Source organism: Schistocerca piceifrons, chromosome 11 (genome assembly GCF_021461385.2).
Source record: "Schistocerca piceifrons isolate TAMUIC-IGC-003096 chromosome 11, iqSchPice1.1, whole genome shotgun sequence".
Lineage (NCBI taxonomy): Eukaryota > Metazoa > Arthropoda > Insecta > Orthoptera > Acrididae > Schistocerca > Schistocerca piceifrons.
The window spans coordinates 11,012,535-11,034,512 of NC_060148.1; the positions used below are offsets into that span (position 1 = coordinate 11,012,535).

The 21,978-nt window shown below is 42.3% G+C and overlaps 1 protein-coding gene across 1 annotated transcript in view; it reads right to left on the reverse strand.

The window, feature by feature from the left end:
* Positions 1 to 21,978, reverse strand: part of LOC124720212 (Golgi integral membrane protein 4-like) — a 140,723-nt gene that overhangs the window by 93,925 nt on the left and 24,820 nt on the right. The window contains exons 2-4 of the mRNA XM_047245535.1: positions 19,369 to 19,476; positions 16,282 to 16,481; positions 492 to 670 (exon numbers count right to left, since the gene is read on the reverse strand). Of these exons, the coding sequence (XP_047101491.1) occupies positions 492 to 670; positions 16,282 to 16,474 (372 nt within the window). The 5' untranslated portion in view covers positions 16,475 to 16,481; positions 19,369 to 19,476. The remainder of the gene's footprint in view (positions 1 to 491; positions 671 to 16,281; positions 16,482 to 19,368; positions 19,477 to 21,978) is intronic.

The following is a 21,978-nucleotide window of genomic DNA, read 5'->3' on the forward strand; positions in this document are numbered from 1 at the left end:
GCATTTCGAACTTACTTGATGGATCATTGTTATTACAGAGTGGGTGAACGTCCGATTTGCCACCATTCAGGTACATGCGGTCGATATCTACACAAAAATCCTTTCTCATAAGATGAACCCCGCTCACCTACCATAGCACAGGCTTTAACGAATACTGTGTCACACGGAGGTTACATGGTCTGCAGTCTGGAGACCGGTGTGAGGCAGCTCCCCGTGCTACACTGTCCTGTACGAGCTTCTTCACCTCTGCACAACTGCTGAAGCCCTCACCCACTCTAAACTGCTAACCGCATTCATCCCTCAGTCTCCCTCTACGATTTTTACCCCACACACTTCCCTCCAAAACCAAACAGACACAACTCACACAGACGCGACCACCGTCTCTCGCTACCGAAGCCGGATTGAGAGCGACTGCTGCCGGCAGAGAACTGGGAGGACTGTAGAAAGCTAAACTTACTGTCCGACGAGCTCCGGCCGCAACCGGCACGTACCTGCAGGATCTTGTACTGCTGCTGCAGCGAGCTGTAGCGGTTGCTCGCCTCGAGCGACTGCCGCTCGCGCAGCGACCGCTCCTCCTCGGCGCGCGCCTGCAGCGACTCACGCGTGTGCCGGTGGTCGTTCTTCTCCTGCTGCAAGGACTTCTCCAGCCTCAGCTTGTACTCCACCACCACTGTGACAACACACGAGAACACCAAACCTTCAGTGAGTGGCACATTATATGCTGGAGTGGGATTTACAGGCACTGTACTGGTCTGGCACACTCCTACGTGTGTTTCACATAGTGCTGAATGAAATTCATATATATTGTAATAATTAATATACACTACTGGCCATAAAAATTGCTACACCACGAAGATGACGTGCTACAGATGCGAAATTTAACCGACAGGAAGAAGAGGCTGTGATATGCAAATGATTAGCTTTTCAGAGCATTCGTACAAGGTTGGCGCCGGTGGCGACACCTACAATGTGCTGACATGAGCAAAGTTTCCAACCGATTTCTCTTACACAAACAGCAGTGGACCGGCGTTGCCTGGTGAAACGTGGTTGTGATGCCTCGTGTAAAGAGGAGAAATCCGTACCATCACGTTTCCGACTTTGATAAAGGTCGGATTGTAGCCTATCGCGATTGCGGTTTATCGTATCGCGACATTGCTGCTCGCGTCGGTCGAGATCCAATGACTGTTAGCAGAATATGGAATCGGTGGGTTCAGGAGGGTAATACGGAACGCCGCACTGGATCCCAACGGCCTCGTATCACTAGCAGTTGAAATGACAGGCATCTTATCCACACGGCTGTAACATATCGTGCAGCCATGTCTCGATCCCTGAGTCAACAGATCGGGACGTTTGCAAGACAACAACCATCTGCACGAACAGTTCGACGACGTTTGCAGCAGCACGGACTATCAGCTCGGAGACCGTGACTGCGGTTACCCTTGATGCTGCATCACAGACAGGAGTGCCTGCGATGGTGTACTTGACGACAAACCTGGATGCACGAATGGCAAAACGTCATTTTTCGGATGAATCCAGGTTCTGTTTACAGCATCGTTATGGTCGCATCCATGTTTGGCGACATCGCCGTGAACGCACATTGGAAGCATGTATTTGTCATCGGCATACTGGCGTATCACCCAGCGTGATGGTATGGGGTGCCATCGGTTCCACCTCTGTCACCTCTTGTTCGCATTGACGGCACACTGAACAGTGGACGTTACATTTCAGATGTGTTACGACCCGTGGCTCTACCCTTCATTCGACCCCTGCGAAACCCTACATTGCACCAGGATAATGCACGACCGCACGTTGCAGTTCCTGTACGGGCCTTTCTGGATACAGAAAATGTTCGGCTGCTGCCCCGGCCAGCACGTTCTCCAGATCTCTCACCAATTGAAAACGTCTGGCCAATGGTGGCCGAGCAACTGGCTCGTCACAATACGCCAGTCACTACTCTCGATGAACTGTGGTATCGTGTTGAAGCTGCATGGGCAGCTGTACCTGTACACGCCATCCGAGCTCTGTTTGACTCAATGCCCAGGCGTATCGAGGCCGTTATTACGGACAGAGGTGGTTGTTCTGGGTACTGATTTCTCAGGATCTATGCACCGAAAATTGCTTGAAAATGTAATCACATGTCAGTTCTAGTATAATATATTTGTCCAATGAATACTTGTTTATCATCTGGATTTCTTCTTGGTGTAGCAATTTTAATGGCCAGTAGTATATCTGTGTGTGTGTGTGTGTGCCCTCCACTTGGATTGATTTCAGCCAAACGTGTGTGTGCGTGTGCGTGTGTGTGTGTGTGTGTGTGTGTGTGTGTGTGTGTGTGTGCCCTCCACTTGGATTGATTTCAGCCAAACATGATATACATTACCTGTACTTTCAGGCAACAATCACTGTGGGGGTAAGAACCGTCTACCTAACATAGTTCAGTAATACAATGTCATAAACATTAAGATACGTGGAAACTGGCCCATTGTGGATGATGTTCTGTAAGCTCTATTTGCAACACATGTTGCAGACAGTGTCCATATATGCCACTTAATGTCACTACACAAATATACGATTGTACGACACATAGTTCGAGAGAGATGTTGTCGTAAACACCGAGACAAATGAAAAGTTGCTGCAATGTGTACAAAGTTTTGATACATTTATTCTTTACTACTAAGACACTCTAACAGTTTGAGTCAACTTAAGGAAATCACCTACCTCTGGCAGTGCTTTGGACAGCTTTCAACTGCAAAGCACAGACAACTGTAGGTGAAAACGGTAGCCGTTTGTAGAGCTACGAAGAGGGGTTGCCACAAAGACATTTATGAAATTGAGTAGCAGAAATGTGAAGCAGGTGCGCCCAGCATGCAGAAACCGTATTTATACATTTGTATGCATTCATATTTCTTTCAACAACTGTTTCATAATTTTAGAAGGGTTTTCACGAATATACGGAAATGAATTTTTTCCGATACTTCACCACTACAGACACAGTTCAGTTTTAGTTTCATTTCTGATAGACAACTGGCAAAATTAATACACAGTCAATGCCAGGTTTGTCAGCTAGTGATGCAACATATCAATGGATCCTGGCCCGAGCTGGTGGTCACGTGTTTGTGAGGTGTGTTTGCTCGTGTGAATGAATGGCATACGTTTCTCTTTCTTTTGTGATGAGAGCTTATGTGTAGGGCCTCTTAACTGTGCCTGTCTGCAACTGAATGTGTCACCTTTAGGGTCAGTCACAATCTATCTTTTCCTACATTCTCAATTTTGAAAGTAATTTATCTACGCAACAACATTAGAAAATGTGGCTTACGAATGAACAGTTTTTGTAGACAGGCAAGGTGAAAAATTGTGGATCTTTCTTAACTTTTCCACGCATCACTGTCTCCAGCTATACACATCTATGCATATGTGATACCACATCGTCTATTGGCAGGTCCCTCTCATCCGGGGTCTATGAGTCACAGAAGCTACAAAGTTTATCACTTTCTCATCTATCGGCACTACTACACGTTTTGCCTCCTTAAGATAAGTACTTGCCAGCAATTTTCTTTCATAATTTATTGGTTTTGTTGACTGTTACAGAATTATATAACAACTCTGCTTTGTACTACAGAAATCTACAACATGAAACAATGTCTAGGAAGATGCATAGAAGGCAAGAAGGGACACACTACTGATAGGAGTGGAGAAACCATTTGGAAGAGACAAGGGGACTGGGACAGAGAGAACAGGGTGTGAAGCAATGCTGCTCACAAGTCACACACCATGCCGGTAAATGCCAAACGATGCCTCGCTTGGTGTAAGGAGTGTCAACATGGGACCACTGAACAGTGGAAAAACGTTGTGGGGAGTGACGAATCGCGGTACACAATGTGGCGATCTGATGGCAGGGTGTGGGTATGGGGAATGCCTGGTAAAATTCGGAGGCGGTGGTGTTATGGTGTGATCGTGTTTTTCATGGAGGGGGCTTGCACCCCTTTGTTGTTTTCCATGGCACCTTCACAGCACAGGCCAACAATGTTGTTTTAAGCACCCTCTTGCTTCCCCCTGTAGAAGACCAATTCGGGAATGGTGATGCATCTTTCAACACGATCGAGCACCTGTTCATAATGCACAGCCAGTGGCAGAAAGGTTACACGACAATAACATCCCTGTAATGGACTGTTCTGGACAGATTCCTGACCTGAAACCGACAGAACACCTTTGGGATGTTTTGGAACGCCGACTTCGTGCCAGGCCTCATCGACCGACATCGATACCTCTCCCCAGTGCAGCACTCCGTGAAGAATGGGCTGCCATTCCCCAACAAACCTTCCAGCACCTGATCGAACGTATGCCTGCGAGAGTGGAAGCTGTCATCAAGGCTAAGGGTGGGCCAAAGTCATAATGAATTCCAGCATTACCGATGGAGGGCGCCACGAAGTTGTAAGTCATTTCCAGCCAGGTGTCCGGATACTTTTGATCACCTAGTGTAAAATACAACGTGTGGTCAACCTTCATTTTTGTGACAGTTTGAACTATGCTGTGACCACTTTCAATGAGTTGTTTCAAATCTGTAGTCTGTGGAAGGATTTCCCATCCTCCTTCAAGAGCCAAAACCAGAGAAGGAATTGATGTCAGACGCTGGGGTGTGGACCAAAGTTGATGATTTGAGTCACTGTAAGGACCAGGACTCTGTGGAAGTCAGTCCACTACAGAAATGTTATGGTCGACCAACCGTCGGCTCAGAGATGACGATTTAAGACAGAGTGCACTGCTATGCTGATACAAACAGTGACCGCTTCTGGACTGTTCCTCTACTGTACACAGTATACAATGCTGTAAAACATGTTCATATCGTGTGCACGTGTGCGAGGGACCTTTTCTTCTTCCTATTCTTCTTCTTTTTTTTTCTTTTTTGCCCCCCCACCCCCTTATTGTGGTTAAGAAAATGTTACATTAGGAACAATATAAAGATGCGCGCGTGCACACACACACACACACACACACACACACACACACACACACAATGGCATGTAATATTCTCCACGAATTCATCAAACCCAGACACTTCCATCAGGCTGATCTGTTACTTTGAATGACTCACTTCCAGTTATCCACAGCCCACAGCTGTCACTGTTTACACAACCTTACATGTAGTTAACACGGACTACGGACGTGTGTGGCTTACGGAAAGCTGCTCGACGCCTGTACTCTATTCTTTTTAACTACCTACAAACACTGTTGGCAGCAGTGGAATTCTCAAGTGACCCCTCCACTGTGATTTTTTATGACCACTCTCTGCACTGCTCGCCAAACCTCGTCTGCCCGGACTCGGTATAGCTGCAGCTGTTCCTTCATATTTCTACTTCACAACATGACCGGCAGCTGATTCGGATAGATTCAGAACGGTGAAATGCCCCTGAAAATTTGTTACTCTTTTTTATACTGGCAGGCCGACAGCCTCGCCGCAGTGGCACCGAATTTCAGCGCCGTCAGGTCGGGCTAGCACTCGGGTGGGTGACACTGTCGGCGAGTGGGATGCACTCGACTCTCGTAAAACGGACTGAGGAGCTACTCGACCGAGAAGTAGCGGCTCCGGTCTCGTAAACTGGCAAAACGGCCACGAGAGTGGTGTGCCGACCGCACGTCCCTCCGTATCCGCATCCGGCGACGGCTGCGGACTGAGAGCGTCGGCGACTGGTCGGTACTGTCGGGCCTCAGTGGCCTGTATGGGAGGAGAGAGTCTTATACTGACGAGTCACCCATATTCTGCCATCTAGTAGTCAATTCCGCATTACACTGGGGTGTCCGGGAACTTTCGATCAGATTGTGTATTATCCTGAAACACAATACTGAGTGGAGCTAAGTATATTATGTCATCAATTCTGTTCCCTACGAGATTTATGGCGACATTAATTGCACGAGATAATTGTTTATGGAGCTCTAAGAAGTGTTTTCTCCTAGTTTTAGTTCTTATCAGAGTATGCATCACAAAAATGGAAGATTACACTTGAAATTTATCACTACTGTTGTAGCATTTGATGTACAAAACCAATTGTGCACAAGGCATTAATTCACTCGTGGACATGAAGATCTTTGTGTGAACAGCAAACCTGATGGACACAACGAGGTCATTTGCATAAACACTGGGCCTGCCCGATACTGAAATCTGGCTGTACAGCAATGTATTACTCTCCTCTTCATCTGTGCTAGGAGGAATCACAGTCTTCAGTATAAACTTCCCCTGTGCTGCTCATGGAGGGATTAGTTATATAGTGCACAATTATGTAGTTACTAGAAATGAGAAGGGCTTAGCTTCCAATACCAAAATTTCAAGCACTGCCAACACACATCTAGACATACAAAATAAACTATGCCTAACTTTCAGAACTGCTACTTCCTTCCTCATGTTGATAAGATAGATGGACATATAATATTATGAAAAGGATAGTTGCTACTCAGCATATACCGGAAATGCGGAAAAGGAGAAAAGTAATAAGGCTGTCGCTGCATTGGCGGAATAGAGGGCTGTGTAGTACTGGAATGAGAACAGTGAAGGGGCCAGATGGGTAAGGACAATGGCTAACGAAGGTCAAGATCGAGAGTTTACGGGAATGCAGGATATACTGCAAGGAGTGTTCCCATCTGCACAATTCAGAAAAGCTGGTGGGCCATTCCACGTCAAATCGACACACTTCTAACACGAATTTTATGTCACCATCACAGATTTTGATGAAACTTGGCACAAAGCAAGCCAATATATAGGTTAAGAGAAATACCATATTTTACTCAAATCCATTGATCCATTTTCAAAATATGCCAATGTGAAGTTGTCAAACATCACCAAAAAAAAAACACTAAACAGCCATAATTTCAAACTGCTGTAGCAACTCACCTAGTTAAGATAAAATGTTGGGAGAGGTGTCATTTTGCAGAATTTTCCATGAACATTCCTGTGATACACAACACAGTATGAGATCAAGATGAATTTTCAGAATGAAAATTGCCAGTGAAATGCGATGGTCTCGAGTTCGAATCTCGGTCCGGCACAAAGTTTTAATCTTCCAGGAAGTTTCGAGATGAATTTTTTTTATAAATACTGCTTCACATTATTGCTCACTAATTCTCTAAGTATGAAAGTGGGACTGCTATGGGTTCACACATTTATCAAATTTAAAAAAATTCATGTTTCACTAAAAAATTACATTTTTGTAAAATTTGTAAATTTAAGTGGTCACGTACATAATTTACCAGCTACTGAACTGACACTTTTGCGTAAATTTATTTGTAATGTGTTTAAAATGTCACTAGTGACTGTGATGAGTGATTATTTTATCAGAAGTACTAAAACTAAGTTTTTTAATACAATTGTAATCCGTAAATGCAATTATTAAGATCTGATTACTGTATGTGAAAAGAACAAACTGGGACAGAAATTCCAATTGTTGATTCCAACAGTGACACGTAGCTAACTGCTATTATTGCAGCTGCCCAGGCCCCGCTATGCCAGTTCAGAGTCAAGCCACCAGTAACAGCGAGTCTGGCGCTACTGTCATTCGGTTCCTCGAAACCTCGAAGTCTTCATGATGGTTCAGTGGTTTTTTGGATGTGGGTGATGTTGGCAATTAATGTGGTGATATAAGTGTTGTTAATATTTTGTAAGGTGTCGGTTAGTGAACAAAATTATTATCTAAGTCATTACTCATTATTTCAGTACATTTTCTTAGTGTTCTGTACAGAAACGTTTATAAATTTTAATTGAAGGCTGTATTATACAATGGATCAGGAAGAAAGATATTGGAATCTACAATGCTGCAGTCATTTAAAAGAAAAACAGAATCATTCTGTGAGAAACGTGAAAAGACCAAGAAATTTGCCTGGTTGGATGTGTAATGTTTCCTGATATCCCAAAGACATCAAAAATTTGTGATAATTCTAGGAAGAAGATTGCTTCAATGAAAAATATTCAAGAAAATTTGATTGTAAAAAATCTTCGGACAATGTTGAGACAAACTACATTTCTCCACCTTCAGCTGTTGTGGCGACACTCAATACACCTCTTCAGCAATTAGTACAGTCCCCCGCACATAGTACAAAACTTCAGACAAAGCAGTATTCCACCATATAATTAAAAACCATCGAGTTAGCACTTAAAAAACAATTATTTGCTAATGCAGAGGATTTCTCAGAAAACGAATGAGAGCCATTGGAATAGTCTGTAATAGATAACCTGGAAGCCAGTTTTTGTTCAAGTAGTAGGAGAAAGAAAGTAATGCTATTCACTCATTTGCCTGAATCTTGGACTGACAGGAATGCATGAATTTAATGCTGCCAACTATATGGTACGCCAGACAAAAAGGCTTTGAAGGAAAGAGGCATATCAGAATGTCGTCCTGATCAAAAACTGGAAAAGAATTTGTCACAAGAAGATGTGCAAACAGTGCGTAATTATTTTTATGAAAATGATGAAATGAGCAGAGTAATGCCAAGGAAGAAAGGCTGCGTAACTGTGAAGGGGGAAAGATGGAGACAGAACAGTAATATCTAAAAGATTTATTTTGTGCAATTTAAAAGCAGCATATAAAAGTCTCAAAGCTAAATTTCCAGCAATGACGACTGAGTTTTCTAAATTTGTAGAACTGAATCCAAAACACTGCATTTTAGCTCGTTATGGTAGACTACACTCAGTACGTGTTTGCACTATCCATCAAAATGTCAAACTAATGATAGAAAACACTAAGCTAGGTATCTTAACCAATGGGGAATTGACCTCTTACGAACACTGTTTTGCAAAAGTGTTGTGCAACCCAGCAAAATTTCACTGCTTTATGGGAAACTGTAGTTCTTGCCCAGGAAGTGATCCAATAAAAAGGACACACCAAATTGCATTTGAAAATAATTTGGTTGAAAATATCACTTTTCGACAGTGGGTTTCAGTAAAAAGATGCAAATTACAAGTAATGAATAAGACCTCATCAGAGTTCATTGAATTATGTTCTGAAAAACTGACTACACTAATACTCTATGATTTTCTAGCAAAGTAGCAAAGCTCTTTTCTAAATGAGATCAAGAAAAACTCTAATGAGGGTGAACGTGTTCTTATATGTGACTTCTCCGAGAATTACACTTTCTTGCCATAGACAACAGATGAGGCCCAGGGTTATCATTGGTCATGTGATCGTGCCACAGTGGAACATTTTGTAGTGCATTACAAAGGAGAGAGCAAAACATAGCACTCGAGTTATGTCATAATTTCTAACTGTCTACAGCATAACACCACAGCAGTCTACCGTTCACAAAAAAAGCTAACTCAGTTTTTAAAGAGGAAATTTCAACTGATATACAGAAGATATACAACTTTTCGGATGGCAGTGCATCCCAGTATAAGACTAAGAAGAATTTTGTAAACTTATGCTTCCACGAAAAATATTTTTCTCATGGAAAAGGGCCTTGTGATGGTGTCAGTGACTGTTAAGAGACTAGAAACAAAAACAAGTCTGCAGAGGCAAACTCTTATTCTGCAACAGCTTTTTGATTGAGCAGTTAAAAACATTACATCTGTACATTTTGAATTTTCAACACATGGAGAGTACATTGAAACAGAGTGCTCTAGTAAATCTGTTTCCATAAAAGGGGCACATAAGTTACATGCTTTTATAGTGATTACATGCTTTTATAGTGATTGCATCAAGTATATCAAAATATTGGTAAAAATATAATGAAAGGATAGTTGCTATTCACCATATAGCGGAGACGCTGAGTCACAAGAAAGGCACAACAAAAAGACAGTCGGAAAGTTAACTTTTGACCAAGAAGGCCTTTGTCAAAAATAAACAACATACACACACGCACACACCCGTGCAAACACAACTCAAACACACATGACCTCAGTCTCTAGTCTCTGGCAGCTGAAGCCAGACTCAAAATATTGGTAAAAACTTTTTCAGGCTGAACAGAATCTAATGTTGAACAGTTACAAATTCTCCCAAAAGACAGGCTTTGAAAGATATTCGCGCATATGTTACTGTTGTCTATGGCAAGAAATGGTGGTTAGCTTATATTTTAACAAAAGATAAATATCTTGATGAAGTTAAAGTTACTTTCCTTCTTCCAGCTGATGCATCAGTGTCTTAAACATATCATATAAAATCAGATATTCTGTGGTTATCTATAAATGATATTCTTTGCAAGGCAAACCCAGTAACACCAACAGGAAGAATATATCAGATTCTGGGGGATGAAACTGTAAAAACAAAAGGAGCATTTAACAAAAAGTTCAGTCTTAAAACACAGACTGTTTAAATCAGGTTTTGCGAATGACATTTGGAATGAGTGTGTTAACCTTAAATATGAATACACATTAAGAATAATATTATGTATATTTCTGCTTAAATCTATAAATTTTAAAAAAATGTCATTTTCTTAGTGAAATGTGAATTTTGGAAATTCTATAAATGTGTTCCAGTTCCATTTTCATACATAAGGAATACATGAACAATAATGTGAAGCATTAAATATTTTTTTGAAATTTTTCAAGATGCGCTTTTTGAGAAATTAAAAATTTATATTTTCATTTAAATTATCTCAAACTCATAATGTGTTGTACATCACACAAAAGCTCATGGAAAATGCTGGAAAATAACACCTCTCCCACCATTTCATTTGCGCCATAGGGTGGTGGGGTTTCGGGTTCCGCTGGATAGGTCAGGAGTCCACTACACGCAACAAGCGGCTACACGGGTAGCAGGGGTTGTGTGGCGTGGGCTGGGCGGTTTTTTTAGGTTAGATGGCCTTGGGCAAGTACAGAAAGGGCAACAGCCTCAACGGGTGTGGGGCAAAGTCAGGACATGCGGGGACCAAGCAGCAATCGGTATTGTAATTGTCAACTGTCGAAGCTGCGTTGGTAAAGTACCGGAACTTCAAGCGCTGATAGAAAGCACCGAAGCTGAAATCGTTATAGGTACAGAAAGCTGGCTTAAGCCAGAGATAAATTCTGCCGAAATTTTTACAAAGGTACACACGGTGTTTAGAAAGGATAGATTGCATGCAACCGGTGGTGGAGTGTTCATCGCTGTTAGTAGTAGTTTATCCTGTAGTGAAGTAGAAGTGGATAGTTCCTGTGAATTATTATGGGTGGAGGTTACACTAAACAACCGAACTAGGTTAATAATTGGCTCCTTTTACCGACCTCCCGACTCAGCAGCATTAGTGGCAGAACAACTGAGAGAAAATTTGGAATACATTTCACATAAATTTTCTCAGCATGTTATAGTCTTAGGTGGAGATTTCAATTTACCAGATATAGACTGGGACACTCAGATGTTTAGGACGGGTGGTAGGGACAGAGCACCGAGTGACATTATACTGAGTGCACTATCCGAATATTACCTCGAGCAATTAAACAGAGAACCGACGCGTGGAGATAACATATTGGACCTACTGATAACAAACAGACCCGAACTTTTCGAATCTGTATGTACAGAACAGGGAATCAGTGATCATAAGGCCGTTGCAGCATCCCTGAATATGGAAGTTAATAGGAATATAAAAAAAGGGAGGAAGGTTTATCTGTTTAGCAAGAGTAATAGAAGGCAGATTTCAGACTACCTAACAGATCAAAACGAAAATTTCTGTTCCGACACTGACAATGTTGAGTGTTTATGGAAAAAGTTCAAGGCAATCGTAAAATGCGTTTTAGACAGGTACGTGCCGAGTAAAACTGTGAGGGACGGGAAAAACCCACCGTGGTACAACAACAAAGTTAGGAAACTACTGCGAAAGCAAAGAGAGCTCCACTCCAAGTTTAAACGCAGCCAAAACCTCTCAGACAAACAGAAGCTAAACGATGTCAAAGTTAGCGTAAGGAGGGCTATGCGTGAAGTGTTCATTGAATTCGAAAGTAAAATTCTATGTACCGACTTGACAGAAAATCCTAGGAAGTTCTGGTCTTACGTTAAATCAGTAAGTGGCTCGAAACAGCATATCCAGACACTACGGGATGATGATGGCATTGAAACAGAGGATGACACGCGTAAAGCTGAAATACTAAACACCTTTTTCCAAAGCTGTTTCACAGAGGAAGACCGCACTGCAGTTCCTTCTCTAAATCCTCGCACAAACGAAAAAATGGCTGACATCGAAATAAGTGTCCAAGGAATAGAAAAGCAACTGGAATCACTCAATAGAGGAAAGTCCACTGGACCTGACGGGATACCAATTCGATTCTACACAGAGTACGCGAAAGAACTTGCCCCCCTTCTAACAGCCGTGTACCGCAAGTCTCTAGAGGAACGGAGGGTTCCAAATGATTGGAAAAGAGAACAGATAGTCCCAGTCTTCAAGAAGGGTCGTCGAGCAGATGCGCAAAACTATAGACCTATATCTCTTACGTCGATCTCTTGTAGAATTTTAGAACATGTTTTTTGCTCGCGTATCATGTCATTTCTGGAAACCCAGAATCTACTATGTAGGAATCAACATGGATTCCGGAAACAGCGATCGTGTGAGACCCAACTCGCCTTATTTGTTCATGAGACCCAGAAAATATTAGATACAGGCTCCCAGGTAGGTGCTATTTTTCTTGACTTCCGGAAGGCGTTCGATACAGTTCCGCACTGTCGCCTGATAAGCAAAGTAAGAGCCTACGGAATATCAGACCAGCTGTGTGGCTGGATTGAGGAGTTTTTGGCAAACAGAACACAGCATGTTGTTATCAATGGAGAGACGTCTACAGACGTTAAAGTAACCTCTGGCGTGCCACAGGGGAGTGTTATGGGACCATTGCTTTTCACAATATATATAAATGACTTAGTAGATAGTGTCGGAAGTTCCATGCGGCTTTTCGCGGATGATGCTGTAGTATACAGAGAAGTTGCTGCATTAGAAAATTGTAGCGAAATACAGGAAGATCTGCAGCGGATAGGCACTTGGTGCAGGGAGTGGCAACTGACCCTTAACATAGACAAATGTAATGTATTGCGAATACATAGAAAGAAGGATCCTTTATTGTATGATTATATGATAGCGGAACAAACACTGGTAGCAGTTACTTCTGTAAAATATCTGGGAGTATGCGTACGGAACGATTTGAAGTGGAATGATCATATAAAACTAATTGTTGGTAAGGCGGGTACCAGGTTGAGATTCATTGGGAGAGTGCTTAGAAAATGTAGTCCATCAACAAAGGAGGTGGCTTACAAAACGCTCGTTCGACCTATACTTGAGTATTGCTCATCAGTGTGGGATCCGTACCAGGTCGGGTTGACGGAGGAGATAGAGAAGATCCAAAGAAGAGCGGCGCGTTTCGTCACTGGGTTATTTGGTAACCGTGATAGCGTTACGGAGATGTTTAATAAACTCAAGTGGCAGACTCTGCAAGAGAGGCGCTCTGCATCGCGGTGTAGCTTGCTTGCCAGGTTTCGAGAGGGTGCGTTTCTGGATGAGGTATCGAATATATTGCTTCCCCCTACTTATACTTCCCGAGGAGATCACGAATGTAAAATTAGAGAGATTAGAGCGCGCACGGAGGCTTTCAGACAGTCGTTCTTCCCGCGAACCATACGCGACGAACAGGAAAGGGAGGTAATGACAGTGGCACGTAAAGTGCCCTCCGCCACACACCGTTGGGTGGCTTGCGGAGTATCAATGTAGATATAGATGTAGATGTAGATTTAAGCTTAATTATAAGAGTTGCAACTTTAACTTATAGTGGTGAAGTGTTTTTTGGTGATTTTTGGCAATTTAACATTGCCAAATTTTCAAAATGGGTCAATGGATTTTATTAAAATTGGGCATTTTTCCTTTAGCCATATGTTGTATTGTATTGTACTGGGGGCCTAGAAACAACGAAGAGGCTTCGTCCCCGCCGTAGCCCTCAGTGGCTCACAACCCCACAACAGGCCACAGCAGTCCACCCACCCCACCCGCCCCACACCGAACCTAGGGTTATTGTGCGGTTTGGCCCCCAGTGGCCAATCATCGTGTACGCGTACGTGTAGAAAGTGTTCGCACAGCAACCGCCGACACAGTGTAACTGAGGCGCAATAAGGGAAGCTAGCCTGCATTTGCCAAGGCAGATGGAAGACCGCCTTAAAAACCATCCGTAGACTGACCTCGACACTAATCTGCCGGGCGGATTCGTGCTGGGGACCGGCACACCTTCCCACCCGGATAGCAGTGCATTAGACTGCACGGCTAACCGGGCGGGCTACCCATATGTTTGTTGACTTTGGGCCAAGATTCATCAAAATCTGGGATAGGGAGTAAAATTAGTGCCTTTATTTGGGATGGAATTACCCTGGTGTTCGTGGGAACTATCCAGATGGCACAGGCTGCTGGCCTCAACCTTCATTCATCATTGTTCTTGCCCATCTAGCCCCTTTCCAGCATTACATAGGCTTCTATCTCTATTCCACCAACTCACCAACAGTCACAGTCTGGCCTCAGCAGCTAGGGACTGTGGTCGTGTGTGTGCCGAGTTGGGTTTCTTCGTGCGCGTTCAGGTGTGTGTGTGTGTGGAGGGGGGGGGGGGGGGGGGGTGCACATGCGAGTGCACTGTCTAACTGTCTATTTTCGACACAAGCCTTGTTGGCCAAGGCTGCTCCTCACAGTCTTTTTGTTGTGCCTTTCTGTGACGAAGCATTTCCTCTACATGGTGAGCAGCAACTACCCTTTTCATAATTTTGTTACATTCCTCCCTGGATTTTCTGTTGGCAGATAGATCAAAAGATAGAAGTATCCTTTGTCTGTAGGTCCACAGTGAGGAAATTCTCAAGGCTGTAGAAAATACAAAATTTACAAAAGAATAGATATACTAATCTTTCTTTCACACAGACTAAGTGAAATGGTACTCAAGGAAATGTAATAAGTAATTAATCTGAAAGATGTTTCCCTTTAAATGTTTATATAAACTACCATAAATGAGTAAAGATGTACACACAAAAGTCCACAAGAATTTCACAAAACTTACACACACTACATTACTGCAATGAAGATGTACAAAAAGTTAAATTTTATACAAAAATCAGATTATTTCAATATTTTAATGATAATTGCATCAATTGGCCCTACTCAGAAATTCATCCGTGGAGTAGCAGTTGTCTACCAGCAAATGAGAGATTTCTCTTCAAGTTAAAGTTTTTGTGGCTGCTGGTAAATTATTCAAAATGTATGTTCCACAACCTTTCTGCACCGACTTTAAATCTTTACAAAGATTATTATTGTAATGGAAAGCTCTGCTGGAATGTAAATAATTTATGGCGTAGACGCAACAATTCACCAAATAGTAGAGCACTGTATGTGCTGAGTTATCAAAAAGTTGCTAGCTTTTGGATAAAACCTTTTTCTAATATTAGAGTACACACTGTAGTGACACAGGTGTGAGCAAATGATCTCAATGCTGTATTGCTGGACTGACAGGGAGAAAACAGCAAACTCTCACAATCAGTTGGTGTCTAATAAATCTGTGTTCTATGAAACTGTTGGACAGTCTAAGACTAAAACTAAGTAACGCAAAGTATACAATTACAATTTTTGCTCTACAAGAGGAAGCGTGATGCCCAGAAAAGTTCGATGCAGTAGTCCACACTTCAGGCAGAAAGCATCCAAAGGCCTTTACAAGTGTCTGCTTGTGTCTGTGTATGTGCGGATGGAATTGTGTGGGTGTGCGAGTGTATACCTGTCCTTTTTTCTCCCTAAGGTAAGTCTTTCCGCTCCTGAAATTGGTATGACTCCTTACTCTCTCCCTTAAAACCCACATCCTTTCATCTTTCCCTCTCCTTCTCTCTTTCCTGATGAGGCAACAGTTTGTTGCGAAAGCTTGAATTTTGTGTGTATGTTTGTGTGTCTGTCGACCTGCCAGCACTTTCATTTGGTAAGTCACATCATCTTTGTTTTTAGATATATATTTCCTACGTGGAATGTTTCCCTCTATTATAACTATCTTTGTTTTTTGATATATATATATATATATATATATATATATATATATATATATATATATATATATATTTTAGTTTTGTTTATGATGCGTGTTTAGATGACTCAATGTTTCTACTACTTGGTGGGCTGTTACCTTCACTCCATAAATTATAGAGATTATTTTTATTTCTAGTAGAGATTCCACGAACTGAGATGTAGGTTTAGAAAAAGAGAGACATTTTTATAGCACATTTCATTAAGGAGTAAATACAGTAGAATATGGTGCTTAATTCCCCATTTTTAGAGTGAACAGTTAGTAAGTGCCGGTCGGCTTTCCTGCCTCCTCTCCAGCGCAGTGTCCTCGCAGCCGGCACGTACCTTCCATCTGTGCGGCGAGCACCTCCTGGTGCTGCATGCACTTGCTGGCGGCCTCGCGCAGCTCTCCGAGGTGCACGTGCGCGCCATGCCACATGTAGGTGAGCGCGCCGACCACCAGTGCGCCGCACAGCCACGCCGCCGTCCGCCCACCCCCGCGCCACGGGCCCCTCGGCAGGCGGCCCACGCTCGTCATGTCGGCGCTGAGGGGAGGCACGGCACGTCAAACTGGCAGAGTGTTTCGTTACTTAAAGTGTTACTGACACAGTTGTAGCCTTTGGAAAAATGTCAGTCGTCACAAATGAAAATAAAATAGTAGAACTTATTAACAACTGCTCCTGATAAACCCACTGTGGTAACTTGCCCACACTGCCGAGAACTTAAAGAGTGGTTAAAGGTCGTCTAAACATTTCAAAACATTGGCACTAATATCCCTGATAAAATATAGACAAACTCACAAATAGTGCTGAGAGGGATTGAATAGCACATTTTCATCATATCCTTTGGTTTCCTTAATGTTAAGAACTGTATTTTTCTCCTTCAAAAAGCTGAATGTTTCACTGTTAAAAATGAGAGTTTTTTTTATTATTAATAAAAACAGTTTCATCTATTTATGCAGTGTATACTATTCTTTGTTCGGGTATCGTAAAACCTAACCCTTTTTGCACTTCCATATATTTGGTGTCTGTAATGGAAGAATACATGTGGGGGAAAAAAATTTAAAAAATAAAAAAAATCCCAGGAAAAAAAAAATAGTACATTGTCGATATACAACACTTATTACTGAAGGCTCTGTATTGAATAGATGGAGGAAAGTAAGAAGAAAAAACTTTTCAAACTTCTTCGACCTTACTGATAAGAAAAAAATTATTCCAAATTTCTGCAGTGTGGAAGTGTTAACAACAACTTCTTTATTATTTAATTGTTTTTAACTTCTATCTGTGGAAAAATTAATTCAATACGAGAGAAGGAAAGTTGCTACTCACCATATAATGGAGATGCCGAATCGCGACTGGCACAATAATTGAAAAATTAATTCAATATTTTATACTCTCACTAAGTCGTGAACTGACATCTGCAATCGAACATGACGTAACCCGCAAAATTTTCAAAATGGATCCTCCTCGATGGTCGAGTAATGCCACATAAAATTTATGCAAGGCAGATTCAGCTTAATCCAGTTTCATTTTTTGTATTAAACTAAGATCAACTATTTTATATAGTTGGCTCTTAATACTGTCAATGTACACATTCGTGGCTGGAAATATTACACTTATTAAAATGTTTTAGGTTATTAAGGGGCAGTCAAAAAAATCTCTGCTAATAGAGTACGTCTGCCTCTGAAGTCGAGTGGTCGGCACACCAGAGTGTCGAGCAGAGGGCTCAGGTTCAATTCCCGGTACTGCCGGGAACTTTTCCCTCGACTGCACGATGCCAGACGAGGAACTACGTGACTGTGGGGGGCAGCAGCTCCGAAATCTAGAAAATTAACAACGTCTGGCAAAGCAGCGTGCAGACCCCACGTTTCTCCGTAATGCACGCACACGCACATGACACCAAATGGAAAAGAATGACACAGTGAGCTGTCACAACATCACAAGGTCTCCGGGACCCGAGTGTGGAGTTTACTTTGACTTTTTTAGTGAGTCGAAGTGTGAATCAGAGTTCGACAGAAGCTGCAAACTCCCTCCACCCCCTTCCCATACTTGAATATGTCATCCTCAGACGAGGACAAAATGTTGGGTGTCTCCAACAAATTCATTCGACCACAACACAACTGGCTGGAATATTTCAATAAGTGTGACATTTACTACTCACAATGCTAAAATTTGAGTGAGCCTCCCATTTTAGGGAACACCACTGTAAACAACTTCTCCTGATGTCCAGACCAGTCATGAGGTATACATGAGCATCAGAAGCAACATCATGTTCGCGGTCCTAACACATCCACACAAGTCCATGACTGATGTCATGCAGAACGCTAGGGTTTGCTCCTTGAGTAGTGTGTGTGTGTGTGTGTGTGTGTGTGTGTGTGTGTGAGAGAGAGAGAGAGAGAGAGAGAGAGAGAGAGAGAGGAGAGAGAGAGAGAGAGAGAGAGAGAGAGGGGGAGAGAGAGAGAGAGAGGGAGAGAGAGAGAGAGAGAGGGAGGGGGGGGAGGAGGTCATGGTCACACTTTTTTTTTCTTCCGTCCATAGTCATAGTGTATTCAATTAAGGCTGTAAGACAAGTAATACTGCACGAAATGTGTGTGTTACTACACTCTGCGAACATTAAATGGAAGTTGAACAAATAAAAATTTAGACAACTGACACTGGGAAATAACTGGTAGCACAATACTAACATTTCCACGCAGTTAACTTCAGTCACTACATACCTTACACATTAGGTAATCACTATGTTACAACACAATAAATATCTCACTCATTACACAGCGATGCTGACTCAGTTTTTCAGGATTGCAAATGGGAAGCTGCAGTACAGAAAATGGCCCAGAGGTCACCACTGTGTGTGTGTGTGTGTGTGTGTGTGTGTGTGTGTGTGTGTGTGTGGTATGAAACAATGTGTATAGTGTGGTTGGTTGGTTGTTTTATGGGAAGAGACCAAACAGCGAGGTCATCGGTCTCATCGGACTAGGGAAGGACCGGGAAGGAAGTCGGCCGTGCCCATTCAAAGGAACCATCCCAGCATTTGCCTGGAGCGATTTAGGGAAATCACGGAAAACCTAAATCAGGATGGCCGGACGCGGGATTGAACCGTCATCCTCCCGAATGCTGTATAGTGTGTGCAGTGACTGATAGTGAGATATGAGTGAACAGTGTGGCATTACATTATTTAATCAGTTATTTGTAAAAAAAAAAGTATTGTATACCAGCAGTAAATCTAATGATTGTCTAACTAGAAGTCTGTAAATGTATATGTATACAAATTAGCTTATTTTAAATTGATCTTAGCTTGTTAATACTTTGACATGTCCTATATCCTTGTAAAAAGAGATATACAGATGAATAAAACTACTACTACTACTACTACTACTACGACTACTACAAGTAATCAGCTTTCCAGCACTACATTATGACAGGAGCATCATACCTTTACTTCAGTAGGGAAGCGTCATCAGGTTAGCAGCTGTCAGATGCCTGGTTTGGCGTCAGGTCGGTACATTGGGTTTCTGAGGGGTCGTTTTGGCAGACTGCCGACCTGTAATACACGAGGCACTGTAGAGTGTCTACAGGAAACATAACTCGACAGGTCAGATATACTGTTTAGTCTGTAACCCCACAGTGTAGCACGGGAAACAAAAATAAAACATATTTACAAAACAATGGACGAGTGCACGTCCTCTACACCGATGATGGTGTGTGACGATTCTGGAGGATATGGTACAACTCAAAATTTTAAACCAACTTTCATTTATAAGTTAATGCAACAGTTGGTCATAAAGTTTTAATTATCACTTCAAAAAATTGAAGTTACATAATGAATGTTTTATTTGTCAGCAGGTTCACGTACACCTTCACAGTACTCAGTGCCCTAGCACAGTAGGCAGGTGAAGTACTGCGAGAGATTAAGTGTGCAGCTGGGAAACAGTTCTTTCTTTCACTCTCTTCCTCACCGCGACTACCTGTCTTCTTTATAATCATCAGCCTGAAAAATATTGCCTTACCAGCAGGCTTAACTGCCACTAGTGTTGCGTTTCACTGTTGATTTATGGTCCACTATTTTCTTCCATTTTTTAAGCACAGCTTCACTGATAAGGATGCAAATGCTAGACAGCAAGTCTCTACTGTAAACAAGAAACAGATGGGAAAAGCCTTCCATTCATGACGTTTTAAACAAAATGTGTAACAGGACAAAAAAGTGCACTCAGGAGTTGTATACACACTATATAGTCCGATTAAAATCACTCAACTATTGACAACTGTCACTTGCCGTTACGGTGCCGCCACACTGGTTGCAGACAACGGCTCGGTTACGGGCGACATACAAAGATGTCGCGTCATTTCGAAAACACGAAGCAACGACGGCAGCTGCCACCCCGAGGTATGGCAGAATCTCAGATGCTCTGTCAACAGCCGATTATAAATGACCGATGACTGAACTGCGGCAGATGGCGCATTTTGTATCCTCGAATTTAAACTCCTGTCCTAGCCTAACCAAAATTTAATTTGCGATGTATCCGAGAAAACTGCGGTCAACAGAATTAAAATAACAATCATGGCAATAAAAGCTAATCTCTACGAGCAAACTCGACACAGGAAAGCTTCAGTTTCTGCACAGCCCATTCCTGGATTTCTGCAGTTGTGGATCGAATCACAGTTTCTGCAGTTCCTTCGAGCTGCAGTTCCAGGCAACACAGATCGACAGTTGCCACAGTAATAGCCAGTCGCCATTTCTGTGTGATCATCAAATGGTTAAATGTCAACTGTCTAGTGAAATTCAGATTGAAAGACTGAACTTATTAACTATCGCTAGACAGTTATCCAAGCTGGCCAAGAGTCTTCAGGCACATTTTCTCCGGTGATTCGGCAGATATTTGCAGTTCCATTTTTGCAGCTGGAGTCAGCCCAAACGAATACTGCCGACGAAGCCTTTCACGTGACATCTCGTGTCAACAAAAAGCGTCAGTTTGTTTCCTGTTATAAACAAAATTATCTTTTGAGCAGAATTTAATGTGCCTATTTATTAGAGCAGTCTGAAATTAGTGCAGTGCAATATTTGTTTTATCCATAGGTTATAGCTTTTTGACATTGTAATTCTGTCAGAGACAGCGAGGGACTCGGAAGAGCAGTTGAACGGAATGGACAGTGTCATGAAAGGAGCATATAAGATGAACACCAACAAAAGCAAAACGAGGATAATAGAATGTAGTCGAATTAAGTTGGGTGATGCTGAAGGAATTAGATTAGGAAATGAGACACTTAAAGATGTAAACGAGTTTTACTATTTGGGCAGTAAAATAATTGATGATGGTCGAAGTAGATAGGATATAAAACGTAGACTGGCAATGGCAAGGAAAGCGTTTCTGGAGAAGAGAAATATGTTAACATACAGTGTAGATTTAAGTGTCAGGAAGTCTTTTCTGAAAGTATTTGTGGGGAGTGTAGCCATGTATGGAAGTGAAACGTGGACGATAAACAGTTTAGACAGGAAGAGAATAGAAGCTTTCAATATGTGGTGCTACAGAAGAATGCTGAAGATTATATGGGTAGATCACATAACTAATGAGGAGGTATTGAATAGGATTGGGGAGAAGAGGAGTTTGTGGCACAACTTGACTAGAAGAAGGGATCGGTTGGTAGGACGTGTTGACGCATCAAGGGATCACCAATTTAGTATTGGAGGGCAGCGTGGAGGGTAAAAATCATAGGAGGAGACCAAGAGATGAATACACTGGGCAGATTCAGAACGATGTAGGCAGCAGTAGGTACTGGGAGATGACGAAGCTTGCACAGGATAGAGTAGCATGGAGAGCTGCATCAAACCAGTCTCAGGACTGAAGACCACAATAATAACAACAACAACAACAACAACATAGCTTTTTAACTGGAAATGACCATTCTGTTTGTGTGTGGTAATTGTGTGTATTAGCTGACAGTAGTCGATCAAAGATTGTATACCTACTGTAAATGTATCAGATCCTCTGTGCACGTGGGTTACTACACAAATCTGGAATCAGATTGCGTACACATACAGAATGTC